The sequence below is a fragment of the Sphaeramia orbicularis genome, chromosome 10, assembly GCF_902148855.1.
Source record: "Sphaeramia orbicularis chromosome 10, fSphaOr1.1, whole genome shotgun sequence".
NCBI lineage: Eukaryota > Metazoa > Chordata > Actinopteri > Kurtiformes > Apogonidae > Sphaeramia > Sphaeramia orbicularis.
The window spans coordinates 11,809,131-11,833,448 of record NC_043966.1 but is presented as its reverse complement, the minus strand read 5'-3'; the positions used below and the strand labels follow the sequence as shown (position 1 = coordinate 11,833,448).

The window sequence follows — 24,318 nt, the reverse complement described above, 5'->3', positions numbered from 1 at the left end:
ACCTCAAAATGTAACTTGTTTGCATCTTGTAATGTATTACTACAGTGGGATATGGTTTATAATTTCAGTAAAGAAGATGGGAGAAGAAGAGGTGGGATTAAATAAATTATACTTCCTCCACTCCTTTTTGAATGTGCAAATGAAGTCATATTTTGCTTTCATGTATACAGGGTGGGGAAGCAAAATTTACAAGATTTTGAGGCAGGGATTGAAAGACAGTGTATGACCAATTAGTTTATTGAAAGTCATGAGAATTTATTTGCCGCAAGAAAATGGACATAATAGAAAATGTTTTTATTCTATGTGTCCTCCTTCTTTCTCAATAACTTCCTTCACACACTTCCTGAAACTTGCGCAAGTGTTCCTCAAATATTCGGGTGACAACTTCTCCCATTCTTCTTTAATAGTATCTTCCAGACTTTCTCGTAATAGTTTTGCTCATAGTCATTCTCTTCTTTACATTATAAACAGTCTTTATGGACACTCCAACTATTTTTGAAATCTCCTTTGGTGTGACGAGTGCATTCAGCAAATCACACACTCTTTGACGTTTGCTTTCCTGATTACTCATATGGGCAAAAGTTTCTGAAAAGGTATGGATAATAGTGTTAGGTATGATTATGACATCAATATATGTTTGGTTTCAAAACAATGGACGTAGTGTCTGCTGAGAAAAAACAATTAAATGTTCATTGTAAATTTTGCTTTCCCACCCTGTATGTATAAGGTTTTTTTTTTCATGATTTCTTACTATCTGTTTTATTTCTAAGGGCTAAGTAAGATTACTTTATTTTGTTTGAATATTCGAAATAAACTAAAATTAAAAAATAAATAAATAAATAAATAAATAAAAGATGCACTTCCAAATCATGTTTTGTCTTTAGTTCAAGCCAGAAATAAATCAACTAAGATGATAAATTGTTCATAACATTGAAATAAAGTCATGAATCACCTTTGTTGAGTTTCTAAGCCAAAGTGATACTAAGCATGATGTAAATTATTATTATTATTATTATTATTTTTTTTTTTTTTTTTTTTTTTTTTTTTTTTACACTGGTCAACAACAAATTTATTGTTTAAGTTTTTTAAGCTGATTTAGGATCATTTTGGTGTGCTGAATCCAAAAATCACATTAATTTTGCTCAATCAGGTCAACTCTCTGAACTATGCTACATATTGGCTTTTTAACATTTTTGCTTACATTTATGGGCATTTTCACATCATATGATACAAAATTCTTTCATATTTCTTGCAATAAATGAGTTCTGAAGATTTTACTTTTGCCAATTTATGATTAATGGTTTTTTTAATATTACAGGTGAATAAAATGGCTTCGACTAGAAGATCTTGCAAAAATAAGCCTGACGTATTCTGCTACATCTGCGGTGAATACACCTGTTAGAAAATGATTTTTTTTCTCTTAAAACCTATTTTGGGTGAGAACTATATAAAAAAAATCAACTGATAAAGTCACAAAAATGTCATCAATTTTGTGAGAAGATCAAATTTTTCAAAATCAAAATAGCAAAAAAAACCTGACCTGACTGAGAAAAACATGTCATTTTTGGATTTAGCGGTGCAAAATGGTCCTAATTCAGTTGAAAAAACCTAGACAACTAGCAAAAAACATTTTTTTTGTAACCCAGTGTTATTATTATTATTATTATTATTATTATTATCATTATCATTATTATTATTATTATTATAACCTTTATTTAACCAGGAAAAAAAGCTCACTGAGATTAAAAATCTCTTTTTCAAGAGTGTCCTGGCCAAGACAGCAGCAACAGCAGAAGTTACACAAAATGGAAATCACAGCCATACATCCACACAAATATACATAAACACAATGAAAGTCAGTGCTAAAAACAAACTTAAAACTGATAAGAACATACATATAAAACATCACCATTATTTTAAAAGGTAGTAAAAGTTGATCCAGGACCATTGCTGTGTCGATCTGTATATGTGTATGCAAATGAAGCTACTGGGAAATCTCCAAAAACATCCAAACAAAAACAACTGATGCTCTAATTTAATCATTCAACATGTATTTACTATATTCTCACCTGAAAACATCTTAACATAACATTTTATTTGAGAAATCTTGAATTACAGCAGTATGTTTGATTGTGTCACTCATAGCTGCTGAAGATGACATCAGAATAGTTCATGCTTTGTTGCTATGACGACCAGCGGAGGTAGTACTACACCTGCAGTGGAAATGCAGGATGTTGGCGCCAAAACAGACCAAAGCTGTGCCAAGTCAAGGTGAGCTGAGGTAAAACCAGCAGAAGGGAAGGCTGCAATAAAGGCACAGAACACTGTAGATAGCATTAAACAAATACTCCTGAACTGTTGGATTTAGTTTAATCAGTGCAAGTTTAGGCACAAAAACAACTCAGTACAGTTTAAGAGAAGTGTGTAGAGACAGTTTAACTACGACTTGAGTTACATGTGGTCGCATGCTCAAACATCAACTCTTAATCTCCTTCAAAAATTCAGCACTAATGTTAATTTTCTGGTCAGGTTGCAGATTTCAGAGCAAGAGGAGTAGCTTTTCTCAAGTTTTATCATCGCATTAAGTGTTAAATGTGTGTATGATGACTTGCACAAAATGTTTTTGCACTTTTTCATCCTGTATTCCAGTGAAGTTTCCTCCTTCAGGGGTTTTCATAGTGACATAAGGTGCATTTCCATCCAGCTTTTTTTTATTTGCATGTTCTGTTTGAGCATTGGAGTTCTAAAAAAAAAAAAAAAAAAAAAAAACTTGAAATGTGGCAAGTTACTGTATGAATATGCATTCAAGATTCAAGGATGTTTATTATACGGAAGTGTATTCCATTCACATGAAAAAATAAAAATGGACTCTTTTTCTGAATTAACAAGATAATTATCTTGTAAATACAGAGTTGATTTTTATTTTTTTTTTCATGAAACCGTTTGTCGTAATTATGAAATAATTATCTCATTAATTCAGAAAAACAGAGTCGATTTTTATTTTTTCGTAGTCTGTATGATCATAGTGTGTTTGTTATGTGAGGTGTAACACTTTTTAATATGAAAAGTGAATTTCCTACATTTACTGTCAACAACACTGCTCATATTTGGAAGAGGATGGATTATTTTGCTGCTGAATTAATAAGATAATTATCTCACAAAAATACAAAATCAGCTCTGTTTTTACAAGATAGTTTTCTCGTTAATTCCAAAAAACAGAACCGTTTTTTATTTTTCCATGTGAATGCAGTACGCTTCTGTATTATTATTGACATTATGTGCACATAATGAAATTTTTGTTAGAGGTAGTTCTAAGATAGATAAAAAATAAAAGACAAAATGTAAAAACACTCAAAGATATGAATATCAATATAAAAAAAACATGAAAAACATAAGTGTATCAAGATATGTACAATGTATACAAAAAAAACCAACAAAAAAACAGTATGTACAGTCCAGTGCAGTAACAGTTGAAAACAGTAGGTTCTATTAGGATGCAATTGTGTGCAATATTATGTGCAAATAAGGTAGTAATGTGCAAATGAAAAGTTGCAGAGTGCAGCTCAGTGCAGGATGCAGTTCAAATGTGAATAATAGTGTGTGCATGCATGGGCCAATAAGGAGACTGTAAAATTCACTGAATGCATACAGTATTAGAGGCAACCAATAATCCTGAAATAGATGGAAAACTGCAGCGAAATGCCACAGGCAGCAGAACAAATGGTAGACGAAGCCTTTGAGAAACTGTGGAAGAATTTGAAACAGTGTCATATGATCCAAAGCAGTAGTTCAGTTCAAGGGCAAAAAAGCTAAAACAGCTTCAGGTTTTGTCAAAATACCTCTTACATCTGTCAGGTCTTCAATCAACAGCACAGGTAGAATGTTATTCTATGAAACACTATATGGAACTGGCAAAGTCTGAAACCACAATGATGATAATGAAAATACAGTTGTAATTGGCAGCACATTGATAGAAACCCTACTATAGTAAAAATAAAAATAAAAAAAGAAATAAATGTTACCGACTATTATATAATTATACACTGACACCAGGAGATTAAAGCAATGTTTAGTGGTGTTGAATTTTTATTGCTATTAAACTATTGATTCACCTCTGGGTGCTTCTATGAAACTGGGTTTATTTTGGTACCTGGCACTTTTCCAGCTTTTTAGATCCAATAATAAAAGATAAACTTAGACGAATTTCCCCCCAGGATGTACCTAATGATGACCTCAGATAAATGCAAAAAAAAAAATGATACTCTTGCTCTGAGTCATCCCAAAATTAATGCATTTTTAATAAAAATATTGGGGCCAAAAATAGGACTGAAACTGGGACAGGAAAAACTACGTAGGTGTCAGTGCATTTGATCTGGAAAACATGGCTGTAAATGGTCTTATATGCCACTATAAATAAAGACTCTGTGTTAAATTTGATGATCCTTGTGGTTTTTCTAATCCAGACATGTAGGTTTTTCATAAATCTCAGTCTCATTCCAGGTTTCGTGTGTAACCCATCGTGTCCACTTGCGTTACATGCAGAACCTGCCCATTTAAACACAAATAAATCACGAGTGATTTTGTAACAGTGGTCATTTTTGTGAAACACCGCCTTGCATAATTAGTTCAATTCCAAAAATGTAACTGAGAGAGACTAAAAATATTTTCAAAAAAATAGTAGCGCGTAAGTTTTATGTCCTTTTTACGTGTTCCATACAGATTTTTGTATAAAAATAATATAAAAATGTGTTTTATCTGAAACTTAGTTTCTCTTTTATCTCAGTAAATATTTATTTTTAAAATAGACCCAAAGAGCTTCCAAACTTGCTTCATAACATTAGTCTACATCTGGTTTGAATTTTTAGCCCCCATGTCCTGTTTTTGGGGACCAGTTTCATAGAATCACCCCTCTCAAAGATTAAAATACATAATTCTCAGTGCATCTCAGTGGATTTTCTGTGTAACTGCACATAGCTACTTTTTCATCAGTGAAACACAAGCAGTCAGATGAGTCCAGACTCACTTTAATAGTGAAAATACAACCGTCTATAACATAAACTACAAAAGAGGATTAGGGGCACTGGAAAAAATATTAAAAAAATAAAATTAAGGTCCAATATTTTGTTTATTATCATGCTGAGAAAAAAAAAAAATCCGATATCTGAGAAAAAAGTCAGAATTCTGAGATTAAAGTCAGACTTCAGACTTTTTTTTTCTCAGAATTCTGACTTTTTTCTCAGGACAGCAATTTAAAAAATGTGTAAACCAGGCAGAATTCTGAGATTAAAGTCAGAATTCAGACTTTTTTTTCTCAGAATTCCGACTTTAATCTTAGAATTCTGACTTTTTCTCAGAACAATATTTTAAAAAAATATTTAAAACAGAATTTTGAGATTAAAGTCAGAATTCTGAGGGAAAAAAAGGTCAGGATTCTGAGATTAAAGTCAGAATTTGTACTTTTTTTTCTCCGAATTCTGACTGTTTTTTTCTCAGAACAACAATTTATAAAATGTTTACATCAGTCAGAATTCTGAGAAAAAATGTCAGAATTCTGAGGGGGGAAAAAAAGTCAGGATTCTGACTTTTTTCTCAGAGGTCTGACTTTTTCTCAGAAAAATAATTTAAAAAATAAATTGGACCTTAATTTCATTTATTTTTTTTGTTGTTGTTGTTTTTCCAGTGGTCCTAATCCTCTTCTGTAATAATCAGCTGCACCTACTCAATAGTATTTGTGTGACCCACTACAGTAACTAACCACCTTCTGCAGTACAGCCTACATCACAAGCACAGATATGAAGATTCACCGGATTTTATTCGATTATGAAGTCTGCGTCGTGACGTGTCTTCAAAATGAAAAATTTCCTCACCTCCAGTAATGTTCCACCATAGTAAAAGTTTCCTGTGCTTGCTTGAACAGCTCTCATCATGGAGGGGGATTTCCGCAGGTTGCATGGCAGATACATGCCAGTGGAGGTAAAGTTGTGTCCTGCCCCTGTCGTTGTCCATCTTTAAAGATTTAGAGTCAGAGTGTGGCCATTTGTGAAATTGCCTTTGGTTTGCTGCAGCTCGTGAATATTGAAAGCCCAGCAGAGGAGTGATTTGTTTTACCCATGACACCGTGATGGCATGTTTTACGTGATTTACGTGATATTTCAGCTTCTCACGTGATTGTTGAAAAGGCGCGTGCCTCCCTCTGTAACTGCACACATAAAAACAAACACACACATATATTCAATAGATCCTCTACTTTACTACATGGAGGAGCCCACTTTTCATTACTCCATGAGTTTGCCTCTGTCGCCATTCAATTTAAACGGGGATCCCAAGGTTCAACGATCGATTTACCCTCTGTGCATTATGCTCCTACTTTCAATATATCACAGCTGACTGGTTAGCATGTAGGAGCCCAATCATGAGAAGGTTGGAGGAAAGATGGGGGAGGGTGACCTTGCTAGTCATTCCTGGAGAGCCCCCTAATGGTTGACAAAGCACATGACAGTGGCAGTTTTACACAGAGCTCACAAGGTTTAGATGTTGGCAGACGGACAGAGATGCAGTATATCCGTTTGAGAAGCTGCAAATACTAGACAATAGAAGCTAAGATCAGACTGTGAATCATTTGTTGCGTGATTTATCAGTTTAGTTTGTGTAATTCTGGCAATGATTTAGACCCAAAGACTGGTTAAGAGATCAAATGTGGCTGATTTATTTTATACTCCCATCTAGGTTTGAGAGGACTAAATTCACATTGCACCGACTGCTGATTACAAGAAAAAAAAAAAAAAAAAAACCCCCGAAGAAACAGTGATTGTGCGGGGGTGTAATTCGACACCGGTTGTGGTGGGCCGGGCGCATGTTGACGAATGAGGTTTGTGTTGCTGTTGAAAAACCCCATGAGAGAAAGTTCCACAGTGGGGCAGGGTGCAGATTGACAACTTTTGTGCATCCTGCCTTTACAAGACTGCACTAGTCGGCGTCCTCAGGGAGAGGGGCAAGAGACAATAACAACATCCTCTCCTAGGGTCATGCGAGTCATTGCCACGTCTCCTGCTCCAGCTCTGGCATTTTTCATTTTTTATCCCTCCCCTACTGGTTTTTGATCAGATCCCAAGATACACACTCTTGGCAGGGTTGGCAGACAGATGAATGCAGCATGCAATCACAAGCAGAAGCACACACATTCACACGTCTGTCTTCTTTTTTTTTTTTCATTAACCCTTTCATGCACAGTGGTCACTCCAGTGGATAGCGAGGTTATTATCGTTAACGAAAACTAACGAAATGACGAAAACTAGAATTGTAAAAACATTTTCGTTAACTGAAATAAATAAAAACTATAATTAAAAGAAAAAAAACGGTAACTAACTGAAACTGTATTGTGTGCTTACAAAACTAACTAAAACGGATAAAAATTATGGATAAAATTCCCTTCGTTTTTGTCTTTGTTAATGTCGGAATGATACAACGAAGGAGCTGAGCCGAGAGGCGAAGCTCTCGATTTACCTGTCAATCTACGTCCCTACCCTCACCTATGGTCATGAGCTTTGGGTCATGACCGAAAGGACAAGATCCCGGATACAAGCGGTCGAAATGAGTTTCCTCCGTCGGGTGGCTGGGCGCACCCTTAGGGATATGGTGAGGAGGCTCTATGGTGCTCTATGGCTCTATGGCTCTATGGCTCTATGGTGAGGCTCAGTCACCAGGGAGGAGCTCGGAGTAGAGCCGCTGCTCCTCCGCGTCGAGAGGGGCCAGCTGAGGTGGCTCGGGCATCTGTTTTGGATGCCTCCTGGTCGCCTCCCTGGGGAGGTGTTCCGGGCATGTCCCACCAGGAGGAGACCTTGGGGAAGACCCAGGACACGTTGGAGAGACTATGTCTCTCGGCTGGCCTGGGAATGCCTCGGGGTCCCCCTGGAAGAGCTGGAAGAAGTGTCTGGGGAGATGGAAGTCTGGGCATCCCTGCTTAGACTGTTACCCCCATGACCCGGCCCCGGATTAAGCGGAAGATAATGGATGGATGGATGGATGGATGGATGGATGGATGGATGATACAAAATCGGTTTATTTTCCTCGAGCAATTTTACCTGCTCGCACCATATGATATTTAACGGTCCGTCACTTCTCAACACTTGTCATTTAGAGTCGTCTTCTCATCCCTGCTCTACTTGGAAACATGGGAGACTAAAGTTGGGAGAAAGCAGCACAGTCCTGTCTGGGATTTATCTGAATACAACAGTGAAAAAGATAAAAGATATAAACCCCCCCCCCCCCCCCCCCCCGCAAAACTAAACTAAAACTAAATAACGAAAACTAATAAAAACTAGCAAACCTGCTCTACAAACAAATTAAAACTAACTGAATTAGAGAAAAAAAAAGTCAAAACTAAATAAAACTAAACTATGATGAAAAATCCAAAACTATTATAACCTTGGTGGACAGTTCTTCTCCAGCTGTTTTCTTGTATATTCATGGGTTTTGTTGTTTTAGTTTCATATCAGCCAACACAGTGGACACTTATGCATCATCCCATCCACTGACATTCATACCATTACTGTAACTTGACTGTTCTTGAGAATCGTGATCTGCAGTGACATGTTTGAGTGCAAAAAAACATGCAAATTGTTATTAGATTGCAATTAACAGGAATTTATTTATTTATTTATTGCATTTTTAAACAAAAAGTTGGGTTTTTTTGTATTATTTCAATAAAGTAAGTAATAACTAGTATTAGAATGTGATAAAATGTGAGAAAACATCAAATTAGCAGCATTAATATGTTTTTATTTAATAGTTTTCACACAGTATATCAGTAAATGCATGTTTCTTTGCCTTTAGCTGAGTGGACATTTTTGTAACTCCATGAAAAATAGGTTGTGATGAAAAAAATTTAATTGCATTGTTTTCTGTTTTTTTTTTTTCATGCCTAAAGAGGAATAAAAACACTCAGGGAAAAAAAAATCTTGATTAAGCTTCTCATAAATCGTGCATGAAAGGGTAAAATACACACATTCTATCCTCTATTCTCTATCACACGTATACACCTTCACATGTACGAGCCTCGGGCCTAGTCTGCATATCTGCTTTATCTCTTACGTGTGTTTAAAAATGTATCCCCGCCCCCCACCGCCCCTTAGATCTTCATTCTATTACTGTAACAACAAAGAACATTCACTGAGGTAAATGTTATCGATGAGCTCCTCTTATAAAGGACAGTAACCCCCTCCTGTCTACCGAGTCTACGGTACAGAAAATAACAGTCGTGAGTTGTGTCAGCTTCAGTTCGTGAGCTTTGAGCGAGAATTCTTCCCCGAGATGAGAAAGAGGCTGTGTAGTCGAGATGCTCATTTGCTATTCTGTTTGTCCGTGGCACGATGAAAAGCATTCTAACCAAATCCACTGGAGGAGAGGCATATTGGAGAGGGATTGGTCTTGCTGCTGGTTGGCATGGCAGCAGAGTCGTGCTTGACGGCTCACAGACAGGACCGCTCTCAGAAAAGGCATTTAGACTCTCTCTTCAGACTGAGTGAAGAGGGCTAAAAACAGTGTTTGTGTTGCTAATCTGCGTCATCTCAACAGTAGATATTTCACCTATTAAATATGCACAAGGAGAACGCTATGTCGAGGAGCTTTCCGAATACGTCGTTTCATGCAGTGAGATAAAAGTCCATCCTGTCTACCTTTTCGTTGTTTTCTGTTTTTCAGCGCGTCTGTACGTACAGTTTGCGATGTATGTCAGTGCATTTGTAAATCTGAGAAACCGCTGTTGAACATGGTAATTTTCAACACATGGCGATGTGTAATGATCAGGGCGCCCTGCATAATAGATGAGCCATCTGTCAAAGCTCTGAAGCTGTCTGAGAAGTGATTTTTAACGAGAAATGGTTTTGCATTCATTGCCCCGCTTCGAAAAAAAAAAGAAGGGAGAGAGAAGCTAAACTCTTTCCTATATCCATGTCAGTATCATTTCCACTCACATACAGTAACACGTTTCACTCTTTAGCTCGCAATCTGTACTTAATAATCATTAGTCAAATCTGTGAATATTCCACTCGGTTAAAGAGCAGTTTCAGTGTTACATTTCCCATTGAGTTTGTTTTCACTGCTAACAAACTTCCTGTATAGCTTTTCAAATCAAAGGCAGCAGAGTCAGTAAATTTATTGACTCTCAGTTAGTTTATTTAACATCACAGAAAATCCATTTTTAGTCTCGCTCATGTCCCTCTATGTTGTTTTATAGGAACCAGCTTGAACTCAATCTGTCAAGCCTGTGCAAAATGTAAACAATGTCCTTGAAATCCAAATATCCGAATTGGCAGCGCTGAATGCGAGGTTAGTGCGCCTGTTGACGCAAATGGCAAAGTGATTAATCCCAGACTGTGAAGAGTCAGTGAAACAAGCCTTTATTGAATGTAGCACAGCCACTGGATACACACACATAGGTATAAATAATAAAGGCTGAACTCCTGAACCGCGCGTCTTAAGTGCTGAGGTTGGTCAGTGTTAGCCTTGGCACACCAAAGAAGTCTGGAGCTCAGCCATGTGCCTCTGCGCTTAATGTTTACCAGTGTTATGGGTTGGCAGGGTGGCCGGTGCAGAGGGAGACTGTCATGTAATTAAAGGGAGGCCGGGTCTGATCTGCACCACGACAAGGACACACATTGATACAAGTTGTAGGTTTAATTTATTCAAACATAAAGTAAATAATAAATATCAGCATTTGTGGAGGAAGTTTGACTTTTAAATGGTTACGAACTGTTTTAGGGTTGAAAGATATATCGTTATCGTATCTATATCTAGATATGAACATTCAAGATATTAATATCAAAAAAGCAGCGACATAAACGATATAGATTTCCCCCGCGCTCGTCCTGCATGTACAGCTCTGCAAGTCACAACAAATTTCTTTTTTACGATTGCCCTTGAATGCAACGCTAATTTATTTGTACTTTATGTTAAAACCCCTTTAGCCCTATCAGCCCGCCCGTGGGCCGAAAAAATTATATTGATATTCATCTACTATAAAAATATAATAAATCAGGACAATGAATGTTTTTTTCAACTTTTGCTCAAAGTTTAGACCCTAATGTTAATAAAAGTACATCAAAAATGTATTTTAGAGCAAACTTTAATGTTCAAACATGATTTTTAATCTTTGTGGGGTGAAATATACGCTATTAAAAATCTCCGACACGAACAATTAATTTATGCATATGTCAATCAAAAAAAAACAGGCGAGGATAAAAAATTCTAATTTCTCTTTTAGTTTGTTACAGTTTACTCAGGCATAGTAATAGATACAATATTTTAGACAATGGGAATAGATTCTGTGAGGTCTCTAAATGTCCATAGACACCAAGAACATCCATATGAACCTTATTATTGTGAAGTAATTCTTCATTTACTTTGGGTATGTCTTTTTAGGCGTTTTCCCCTGAAAATATGGTCAGGGTTAAACAAGTTAATGTCGATGACTGGCAGTGAGTTCTTATAAATAAAACTGCATTTTCCACATTCTTTTGTATTATGATATTTGTATTTTTCTGAAAAATGTTTGGTTGTCACCGAACCCATAGTCATATCGTATCGATATCGAGATATCTGGCATGAATATCGAGATGTGAAATTTTGTCCATATCGTTCAGCCCTAAACTGTTTACACCGTTACATTAAAGACACAGTTTGTTGTACTGTCTGTTAAACTCTATGTCTAATGCAGTGGTTCCCAACCGTTTTTTGGCACGTGACCCCATTTTAACATTTTCTGGCGACCCCCAGACGTCTAAAATGGAGACATTTTTTGGTAAAATTAATTTGTTTTTGATCATGTAATAGTTTGCTATACTATGTTGCAAATAAACATTAATTTTAGACGACATTTAGTCTATATAATGTATATTATTATGGACGGAGGCAGAAAAGCCAGGTGTAGATTACTGTGCAAAGTGAGAATTTGATTTTCCTTGGTCAGGATATGTACAGTCAGTCCAGCTTGGATTTACAAGGCTGACAATTAATACTGAACAAACAAGAACTCAAACTATGAATTATGAAAGAGCTGCAGCATCTGAAACCGACCACAATGAACATTTGACAAATAAACTGAACCACAGTGCTTCAGTTTCAGCTTCACAGTTTGTCATGTCTTTTATGGATTGGGATTGTCTCTCTCAACTCACCATATATTTTTATTTGTCATTTTATTTTAATTTTTATCAATTACTTGAAATTTCAGGTGACCCCATTTGTATTCCAGGCAACCCCACATGGGGTCCCAACCCCAAGACTGAAAAACACTGGTCTAAAGTTTTCTCAGTCTCCTTCATCCATAGCCTATACACTGATTTATGAGGAAGACATTAATCATATTTTCCACAAAAACCTCGCTCTGACATTCATAAGAGCTTCTCTTCTGCTCCTCTACAGCAGCAGCATTGTACAAGGCTAACAACTGTCAGTTCAGAAGTGAAGTAAATGTCAACAAATCACAAGCCTCCAGCAGGATACAGATTCCACATGAGCACAAAAGAAAGCACAAGTCTTATATTTTTAACCTTTAAGTCATGGATCTTCAACTTTTTGTAGTCTTACTTTGACAAAATGAAGTGGCAACAGCAATTCGCAAATTAAACTATATGAAAAACCTGCTTTTGTGTGAACTGGTCTGATCACTATACTCATAATGGAGAGGCACGTCATTTATATTCAGTCACAAGAAAAATTATAAGACCACCCTTGTTTTCTTCAGTTTCTTGTTCATTTTAATTCCTGGTACAACTAAAGGTATATTTGTTTGGACAAATATAATGATAACAACAAAAATAGCTCATAACAGTTTAATTTCAGAGCTGATATCTATCCATTTTCCACGGTTTTCTTGATAATAACCAAAATCACTTCAGTTCTTACATCAATATCCATGGCATTGTACTGACAAAAACAGTGCTTTTAGGCATTCCATGTTTTCTTTTCTGTCTGTTTCAGTCACATGATACACACAAGAAATAGTACTTGATTGCATAACCATTGTTTTTGATGAGTTTTGATGGTCTAATAATTTTTTTTGTGACTGTATGTTGAATATACTCCATTCGTTTATTAATACAAATAGTATTCATCTTTATTTACTGTAGTTTTTTGTTCTTGTCATTGTTAAATTGGTTTAATTTACAGCTAATTAGCAAATAATCATTGTAATGAATTTGGCTGGATAATAAATTAAACCTACTGCTGCAGCTCAGTTACTGTAGAACTCTGATTCATGGGATTAATTAATGTGCATGGATTTTAAATGAAAAGGCATGTTTGTTTTTTTGTTTGTTTTTTTACTATATCAAAGTTTTCATTAACCAATAAGTGCTGTTGTTGTTTTTAGCCACGCTGGTATTTTTTTCCACTTGTTAATTCTGACATCATGGCGCTGTAAAACTCATATCCAGATCCAAACAGTCAACAGTGGTGGCGCCTCTACTCTTGTTTACTATACCTTCCTTCTTTAATGAGGCACCAGTTAGGCTTCAGGAGGGGCTAAATTCATTTATTTAACTCAAATTCAGTGAATTGGAAACTGTAATTTTCCATAGTCAGCATTTTACCTGCAGTAGGTAACAGAAACACATTTAGGAGACAGACCCAGTAGAATTACTAGTGAATAAAATAATGGAGATAATCTATATATAGCATTATAGCATTGATTTTTTTTTTTTTTTAGTTTCTTAACTACAGTTTGTGTCTGGTCCATTTACAGCAGGGCCACATTAAAATAAAACATTACTTCATTTACTCTGACAGCACAGAAAAAGGAATAACAAAAGACACATGAAGTATGAAGATGTGAAACAGCTCATAAAAGCCTTATTCTGTGTCAGAGGAATCCATAAAGACCGGCAGATGCAATGGGAACTACTTTTAGTTAACACATTGTTAGCTAGCGCCAAAATTTCTCTTATTTGTTTAAACCATAAAGACCCAAACAGCCACCAACAACCAAAACCATCTACTGATCTAAAATATTTAATAACTTCTGATCCACTAATCCTGTCAATGCATGAACATAATTGGTGTAAAATCCAGTTTGTCATCTTTTCATGGTCATCAGATATGACCCATTTGGATGTTCAGAGGCTCCGTAGTTACCGTGGAAACACCGTCATCTTCTACAACATTGATTCACCAGTAAAACCTATGGAGTTTGATAAATGACAATGGATGGAAACACTTGGTTTATGTTCAGTTAATGATAGATTTTGCTGAAAAAGTTTTTCTTCACTTTTCTCTGTTTGAATTTAATCTAAGCTTTCACAGTAAATTAAATATAGGGAAATACATTATGTTCACTGAAAAAACACAAAATACAGAGGATTATGTCATAATAAATTGTGATAAATGCTTAAAAAAGTTAGATATAGAGGAAAAAAAAATATTTTGGAACTGCCACAAAAGTAACACTGGGTCTTTATGGGTTCAGAATAATGACTTTACTTAGTTTCACCTACTTCCTCTGCTCTTCATCATCTCATGTTAAAATGTAGAATGACGACAGGTATGTTTTAAAGACAGTAGATTGAATGCAGAGGAATGCACCAGAAACAGGAAGTGACACCAGCTAATTATTATGTTAATCTAAGAAGAGTTTATAAATGTAAAAAGTTTTTTTTTAAAAATGCTAGTTGACTTTTATATTATCCCAATATGACACAAACTTTTTTTTTGCAGAAATACATTCCAAAATCTTTACTTAAACTATGTATTTTGTTGTCAGATAAAGTTTTGTAGTACAAGTCAAATCTCACAGCTAACCCAAGGTTTAATTAAACCCATATTTCTCTGTTGACTCAAGCAGTCACTATAATAGGTCAGTCAAAAGGCTTTATCAGCAGCCATAACTGCTTAATTCTAAGACCAGCTGCTTATTCTGCACTGTCAAACAGCATGAGGTTTGTCCTCCATACACTCACAATCTCCAGTTCATTCTTATTCATTTAATTTAGGCAGGAAATAATAGAGTAATAATAGACTCAAATCTCGTCTCTCACTGCAAATTGAAACCTGCTGTTAAAGATATTTATTTTCTTCTTTGAAGGCAGCAAAATCTTTATTTCCCCAGACAGAATTATTGATATGAACAATCTTTCCTCCAAGAGGGAAATGCAGGCCAGAGGAAACACATCATGGCAAACAGTAAAGGTGTTTGCTGACTTATAACAAGTAAAATTAAAATTCCACCCAACTAACATGAAATATGTGGAAGTTTGAAAGAAAAGCAGCCCTGATTGTAAACTAGAGGTGCACTCACAGAGGAAAGACTATCAAACAGACCAATAGGCCACGTTCCTTTTTATCTACATTATTAAACCACAAATAAACCACAAGTGATGACTTATGCTTTCTTTTTTTTTTTACTCCATTTTTTCCTCCTCAAATCTGTGTTTTGATAGCTCTAGACTCTAAGGCTATGTTCAGACAGCAGGTCTTAATGCACAAGTTGGATTTATTGGTGAAATCCGATTTTTTTTGTGTGCTTGTTCATATTACACATTAAATGCAACTTCTATCAGTTTGGAGTATGAACTGAATGCAACCCTGAAGTGACCTGCATGCGCAAAATCAGAGTATCTTTATTGCCATTCTACCAAGTACAACCAAACTGAGGTAGAGCTTTCAGGTTCAGTACAAAGAATTAAAAGACAAACAATAAAAACATTGCAAACTAAGAATATTTGTAAAAAAAAAAAAAAAAATTAATTTCATTAGTGCAATAACATGAGAAATAGATTGGCGAAGATCAATAGTGTGACAAAAATAGTGTTAAAATAATAATGTGAGAGCCTGTAAACAGTAACCAGATATTGCACATGTTATTGAATATAATGAGATATTGCAGCAAAATCAGTGTTATTGCAGGTATCTGACTGATGTTAGGTTGAGCTGATTAGTGGGAAAGAGGTCCTGACATAATACGTGACCACGCAGGCACGCACTGTTATGGAAATAAATATGTTTTCCCACCACTCCTCCTCCTGGGACGCAGAATTGTGAAGTTTGTTGCATTTTAATGGGCAGATAAATCCAACATGGCCATTCAGACTGAAGTAGTGAAGATGACGCATTACAAAATATCAGATACATATCGGATTTAAGACCACATATAAAAGTGGATTTGAAAAAGTTGGATTTGTGCTGTTCAAAGTGTCTTTAACAGATCGGATACAGGTCACACATGGGCAAAAAAGTCCGATTTGGGCCACCTTTCCCTGCAGTCTGAACATAGCCTTAGTTAACCTCTCCAGTATTTGTTCCTCTTATGAATCTGCACCAAAGTGCTTCATTCTTGGCCCCTGTCTCACTGTTCCACCAAGTTTCATGAAAATTGGCGTTATACACCGGAAAAAGTACTGAGCATTTTTTCCAGAGTCAAAAGTGTTTTCCTCAAAAAGAGTAAATTTGGCTCTATATTGAGTTTGGATAGCTCTACCCAAAGAGTAAGTTTTACTCTTTTTAGAGACAGACCAAATGTTATCCGAGTAGAGTAAAATTTTCTTCAATTTGAGTAAATTTGAGAAGTATTTGAAAAAATCTCACAGGCACATAGTTGGGTAGCAAATAGGAGTGACTACATAACCTCCTTGGTGGAGATTTTAAAAAATTACAAAAATTAAATTCGATTCGGCCTTTGTATCTTATTTGTCGTGCAAACTCTCCTTCTCTACACTTTTAATTTAAGGGATGATTTCCTTTCTAAAACACCAAAGCTGTGAAATGTTATAATAAATGGTAGATTTCTTGAAGAATCATATCCCATTTTGATATATTCTTGGTAAAGAATAAATCATTCAAGTTTAGATAATATAATATCCTTTAATTCTTCATTACATTTCTATGCAGATGATACTTTTATTACTTTTATTATAGTTTATATTATAAATGGTGGATTACACAAATCTGATTGTGTGTGAGGTGATCACAAAAGTGTATGTGAATGGTTTGTATGGATGTTTTGAGTTACTGTAAAAATATACAGAGGAAAATGTGTGTTAGCATAGCAAAGGAAGCGGCTCTAGTTTGATTATTAGTTTATAAAAAAGGGGATGGGAGTCAATAAGTTGTACTTCTTCCCACTCCTTTTCGAAAGCAGAAAAATGTTGTTTGACCGTGTTGTGTGGTTCTTTGTCATCTGATAATTCTATGTGCTCAAAATAAAACTACTACTTTTATGAATTCACATGCAAACAAGAATGATCTCATAACCTTCTAAAAGCAGTAAAAATGTAGTCCATGAAAGAGGTGGGCTCCAACTGATTATGTCTCAGAGAACAAATCAGTGAATTCCTTTCCTGCTCTTTCTTGTTCTTCCAGGTATGACTTTGTGGAGATTGAGGATCCCACTGAGAAGGCCGTGCTGGGTCGCTGGTGTGGCTCCCAGTCTGTACCAGCCACTCACGTTTCCAAGGGGAGTCAGATCAGAATCCGTTTCATCTCTGACGAGTACTTCCCCTCAGAGCCTGGATTCTGCATCCGCTACTCCCTTCTGCCAGTGGTAAGTCCAGTCTCACCAGTCACCGGTTGACAAACGCTCCAAAGTTTGGCATTTTATTATCTCTGCCTTCATCTCAGCCTGAAAATGAAATGTGGCGAACCTCAGGGAGCTGACACACCAGTAAGCAGAGCATCTCCACGCAAGCACAATCAAAATAATTTGCTTGTTACATAACACCGGGTTTTAATTTGCAATTACCTATTCCTGCTTTAATATACTCAAGGTTTCAACTGTTGACTGGGAAAAATTGTGTAAATACATTCGACACCTGTACTGTTAGCAGTTTATTCTGGTTATGAAGATATACATCAGCCAAAACCACAACGAGGAAGATTTATGGAAAGCCTTTTTTTTTTTTTTTTTCAATTGGTAGTTTATAAAAGGGTACATACAGAGATGTACTTTAAGTTTTGATACTTCCCTGTCTGTGCTTGTTGATGCTCTTCTTGTGTCTTTGCATTTTTGTTTTATCATTTATGAATTGCTGCTTAATTTATTACACTTTATAACTAATTACATCACGACATTTGCACATATAAGGTCAAGACTTTCAACAAACATTTCTCCGAGTACAACATAATTGTTTGTGAACAGCAGCGGTTGTAGTAAAAACTGAAAATATGTCCAAGATTCGAGCCGATTACCTAAAATGTTCTTTTGTTGGTTGTATTAACAAACACAAGTGGCTGAACGGGACAGAAACCACGGTCAACAACCTGGAGGGGGCGGGGCCTGAAGTGGCTCATGTGCATTTAAAGGGCCAGCGCTCAAAATGACCTTTCTGGTGTCATTACTCAGAAATAGGGTTGAAGATGGACCTGTGGAGTTGAATTAATGAAGAATTCAGACCCAAGCAGAGCATTTATAGTTTATGTAGACCACAGGGAAATGTTTGAAAATGCATAATTCCATTTAAAAAAGCAGGTTTTATAAAGTGGTCAAAAACAGATGTTAATTTTCTGCCCATCCAAGGGGTTTTTACTGTTTTTAAGCCAGGAAAAATTAGGTTAAAACATTTTTTTTCAATCGCACATCTAAAAGTGCTCATTATTTCCTTCAAAATGAGGTATCATTCATCTTTCTATCGTAAATAGTTGTGACAAGGCAAACAAAAATGTAGTACGGCTGTCCATCCGTTACCACTTTAGCCTGTCCAGCCATCCAGTTTTCTAAGTGTATTCAATACAGAGAAAACAGTCTGGAATTGGGCCAGTTGCTGTGAAATATGCACAATCTATTCTGTACCAACCAATCACAAGTCTGGGGGCGGGTGTTTCACAATGCATCATACACACCAGTTTCTTTTTGTTGCGAGTCAAAAAGAGTTCGAAGTCCGCAAATTTCTTTACAACTGTTGTCGGTTGTTTACTTGATTCAAAATTAGGTTGAATTACAGATTACACCCTGTTTTCTTAAGTTTCTGTGACAAAAGCATTGCATTTGTCTTATCTGTGATTGGTTTACTCTGCACCTGTTAGTCCCGCCTTCATATTTGGATTCAAGCCCTGATGGATTTCTCATTGAGAAAGGCAGATGGCTGACCAGGCTGTTACTGCTCGGCCAGCCCCTTTTGTAACTATCCTTTTATGAGGTTTAGTTGAATTAAATGTAAAATGTTAGTGCATATTTGACTTTAAAGAGTTGTTACGTCCCAGCCTAGGGGTTTACCGAGACATGCATAATATGCTCTTTTTGTCCCCTCCCAGCTCCCAAGCACACATGTCAGTTCAAAACTAAAGTTCACAGTGTTTATTCTTAAATAACTACAGGAGGGTTAGGGGAGGGCTCGGCTAAAACAACAAACAAAACAGTCTTCTTCAAGGTTCAAAACTACATTTCTTAATCCAAAATAAATTAGAGAAATAAAACTACAGTAAACTAACCTGAACTCCCTAACCAAAAACAGGAGAAAAGGTGAAACAAAAGAGTCATCCTCCCCTACCAGAAAAAAAAATTGCTTTACAAAAACTCTATTTACAACTACAGTCTACTCTCGTTATACCGCCAACTTCCGTTCACGGCCAAATTGGCGGTGTAGCGAAAATGGCGTTACAACGGGTTGCGTCCATAATGTGCATGTCTTTACAATATGATGTCTATGCTGCCTCCGTGAACCCGTTCTAATTGCGTTTCTAAATAAATCTTGATTCTGTTATGTTGTAAGGGATCATTTAAAGTGGGGAAACATTTTAAGCATTATTATACCGTGTCGGGAAATGACACCCCATCATCTTGAGGCTTTGGCTTAATCCCATGTCCTCTTCCCGACATCCTGACCTACTGAGTGTTCTGCGATAAATGAACGGTGGCCGTTCCGTAGACCTACTCGTAGCTTGTCGCGATCAGTGTCTGGCGCATTTGTTTCAGTGCATTGTTAAAATTTATGTGTACTCGATGGCAATCACGCTGGCGGTATAACGGTCGGGAAATCAATGGTATAAGTGTTGTTTGTGCATGGAACTGGGCTGGCGGATGGCGATAGGCGGAAATGGCGGTAGCTAATGGAATAATGCATTGGGGATTTTTGTGCAATGGTTTTGGTCGGCGGTGAGCGAAAATGGCGGTATAACGGCGGGCGGTTTAACGAGAGTAGACTGTATATACAATTTACGAGTTAACGCACACGAACACATGACGACTGACGATCAACACACACGCAGGAATCACGGTTGGGAGCTGGCAGCGAACAAGGAAAGACTTGCTGCTGGATCCAAGGCCATTTAAATATGCCGGTGTTCTGTCGAGTTGAGCTGCTCCGTCGAAGTAGCTTACTTCGACAGCTCTGTTCCATACCTATAAGCTTTCACAAATGTAATGTAAAAACTATAAAATACATAACAAAACACTTTTTTTTGGAAAAGCCACAGAGACTTCTATACACGTACATCCACACAAGTTAGAGATTTGCATATCATAAATGACAAATAAGACAGACTGGGGAACTAGGTATGGAGGCATTTGTGCTGTAAGGCATTTCTTTGGTTTTCCACACTTAGCCTACTCGTCCTCTGCGTGTATGGAATCATAACGTAATTAACACAAGTGTGGGTAGTTAAGGGAACTGTTAAGGGAACTGTTAACATAGATTTAGTCCGTTAAATGGTAGCCTACCACTGTTGTCGTTCGTTGACCTAACTTAAACAATAATCTAAACGCCATTAACACCGAGGTGACCCACGTACTTAAGGCAATGAGAACTTCCTTACACTATTATCATCTCACGTTAATATTCTACGTCTATCTTTCGTACACACACACATAATTGCTTCCATGCTTACTGCTCAAAAGGCACTATAAAAGAAATATACTTACAAAATATGACTCACTTCTGCCTGAGGTAGCACAAATCGATGGGTATTTAATCTGCGAAAACGCTTCGGGGTCGTGAGCATGCTCAGTAGCACTAGGTAGCTCAACTCGACAGGTAGGGTAGCTCGACAGGACACCGCTCCATCTGGCTCCACCAATCCACTTCCTCCTGCAAGGGAAACAACACGACAAAAGACAACACAGCACCCCTACAGGTCTGGAGGAGAACACAGCACACACTATGACAGAATATATAAACATATAAACATAAATGCGACGGGGGGTGGGGGGCTGTGTGGAGTTTGCATGTTCTCCCCATGTCTGCGTGGGTTCTCTCCGGGTACTCCGGCTTCCTCCCACCATCCAAAGACCTGCACTAATAGGTTAATTGGTTAATCTAAATCGCCCATAGGTATGAATGTGAGAGTGATTGTATCTCTATATGTTCAGCCCTGCGATGAACTGGCGACTTGTCCAGGGTGTACCCCGCCTTCGCCCCTATGTAGCTGGGATAGGCTCCAAGCGACCCCCATGACCCTAGTGAGGATAAAGCGGGTTCAGAAAATAAATGAATGAATAAACATAAATAGACAAATTATGGCCCAGGGTCATAACAGAGTTAATACAAACAAAACCACTTATACTAGAGTTTACTCCTTAATCTAATGAGAATCAATAAGAGAACTGATAGGGGATCAAATTAATATGTGACATTGATAATGGAACCGGAATCCCCATCCTGAGGAACATCCAAAACAAACACCACCCAACTTTTCCTTTTTCCTGAATCTGCTCATATAGGTCACATATTGTTATTGCTTGTACATGAACTTAAACCGGTGACCATAGTGTTGTATTTTCCCATTTTCCGGGACTTGTATTGTTTCCATTTTTAAGTATGGCCCCTTATTGTTCTATTATTGTTCTCTGAAGGATCATATAGTCCTTGAACCTTAGATGAGTCTGACGTACCAGGTGTCTCGGTGTCACTGATGCCGTTGCTTTAGACTGAGATGGAGAAAATAAGTGGTGTGCCATCCACAAAGAGGTCCTTTGACCCTGAGGGGGATTCATTCAAGCCCCTGAAATGAAAGTAGGAATTAAGAGATAAAAGTGCTTTTTATGGGAAAATAGCAATGATCTTCTGTCTCCTTCAATTTCTTTTTGGGTTTTATCATCACATGCAGTATTTCCAAACTGATATCCGCTTTTACTCTATCTTCCATTACAAGCCAACCTGTGGTATCTCTTCAGCTTGGCTTTGTCTCTCACAGCTACATTGCTCCTTGTTTTCTTTTATTTCTAGAAGAAGAAGAAAAAAAACATGTGCATTCCATGATAAATTCCTAAAGTTTATCTCTGGTTTTGGGTGATATTGTCAGCTTCCTCCTCATAAGTCAGTTGGTTTTAACCCATAAAAACCCAGTGTAACTTTTGTGGCAGTTCCCAAATGAAGTTTTCTCTATATTTAACCTTTGTTAAAGTGATTTATTACAATTTATTTTAATATTATCCTCTTTATTTGACGTTTTCTCAGTGTAAATTCTGCATTTTCCTATACTTGATTCACTGATCATGTAGATGTTCATTAAAGCTCAGAGTCAATTCAAAGGTTATAAGGTCAAATCAGAAAAAAAAAAGAGGAAAAAGTGACTTTTTCAGAATCATTAAGGACACACTGTCATTTATCATATTCGATGGGTTTTACCGGTTTATCAATGTTGTAGAAGATGACCGTGTTTCCATGGTAACTACGGAGCCTCTGAACATCCAAATGGGTCATATCTGATGAACAGAGGTGGGTAGTAACTAAGTATAAGTACTTCATTGCTGTACTTAAGTAGATTTTTTAGGTATCTGTACTTTACTTGAGTATTTATTTTTCTGGCAACTTTTTACTTTTACTCCCTACGTTTTTGCATAAATATCTGCACTTTACACTCCTTACATGCTCAGAATAGACTCGTTACTTTTTCAAACTAAACGGATGTGACAGTACATAAAATATGTCGCTTTAGAGAGAAAATCAGTGGAGGAGAGAAGGAGCACAGGGTGTGACCAGGGTCAGTACCAGAGTCCTGCACAGGGTCAGTACCAGGGGTCAGTACCAGAGTCCTGCACGGGGTCAGTACCAGGGGTCAGTACCAGAGTCCTGCACGGGGTCAGTACCAGGGGTCAGTACCAGAGTCCTGCACCATGAATCTTCTTTTTTGTTTTTCACTTCCTTGCCTGCTAACCACCTGCATTTCATTTAATTTTACCCGTGCCTGTACCCAAGATAAATTCGTACATATTTTATTTAATTTTTTACCCATCCCCACATGTTTTTGCGGGTTACCTGTCGGGTACCAGACCCGGTGCAGGGCTCTGGTCAGTACCATTCACTGTGGAATTGGAAAACGGAAACTTTTTATGACTTTGCCTGGATAAATAAGTATTTTTTTCATTCATGGCAAAAAATACAGTTTTACTTTTTACTTTTGTACTTTATTACAATTGAGAAGTTGTACTTTTTTTTTTACTTTTACTTAAGTAAAGGAGTTGAATCAGTACTTCTACTTTTACAACAGTATTTTTTCACACAAGTAGCTGTACTTTTACTGAAGAACAGAATGCGAGTACTTTTGCTGCCTCTGCTGATGAACATGAAAAGATGGCAAACTGTATTTTACACCAATTATTTCAGTGTATTGAAGGATTACGTAGTGGATCAGAAGTTATTAAACTTTTTTTTTTTTTTTATAGTTTTATTTCTTCACTTGGAAAGACACTTTACAACAGACAGCTAAGCACATTTGTACATCATGTCTGAAAAATCAACAGTGGTAAAGCATGACATTTTACGTACACTTTTTTTTTTATATATATTTTGTTAAACATACCCTAGAACAAAAAGATGTCACATTTTTCCCTTATTTTCATTATTCTTATTCCAAAAACCACACAAGTTACAGCTCCAGTACAATCAACCAGTTCAGTTATAACTTGTCCACTTCAGTTAAGTTAAATCTGGCCTCAGTGGGGTGATATATACAGTCCATTTTGACCACATTTCTATAAATTTATCTTGTTTTACTTTTAGTGAAAAGGACAGTTTCTCCATTACATAGATTTCATAGATTACTTTTACTATGGGCGGCTGTGGCTCAGTTGGTAGAGCGGGTTGTCCAATGACAGCGGTCAGCGGTTCGAATCCTGGCTCTGACTGTCCACATGTTGAAGTGTCCTTGGGCAAGACACTGAACCCTAAATTGCTCCCAGTAGGGCCAGGCAGCCCACTGGTGTATGAGTGTGATGTAATGTGTGTGAATGGGTGAATGTGAGGAATTGTGAAGCGCTTTGGGCACCATGAAGGTGTAGAAAATGCGACATATAAGTTCAGACCATTTACTTTTAACCAATTTTCATGTTGTGGTGCATCTGGTTGGAGCCACTTCCTTGTCAGAGCTTTTTTTCGCTCCACTAAGTCGTACTCTCAT

General features: G+C 36.9%; 1 protein-coding gene across 2 annotated transcripts in view; it reads left to right on the top strand.

Moving 5' to 3' along the window:
- Window positions 1–24,318, top strand: part of pdgfc (platelet derived growth factor c) — a 105,898-nt gene that overhangs the window by 64,283 nt on the left and 17,297 nt on the right. For both annotated transcript variants that reach the window (XM_030146457.1, XM_030146456.1), the window contains exon 3: window positions 17,350–17,530. In XM_030146457.1, the coding sequence (XP_030002317.1) occupies window positions 17,350–17,530 (181 nt within the window). The remainder of the gene's footprint in view (window positions 1–17,349; window positions 17,531–24,318) is intronic.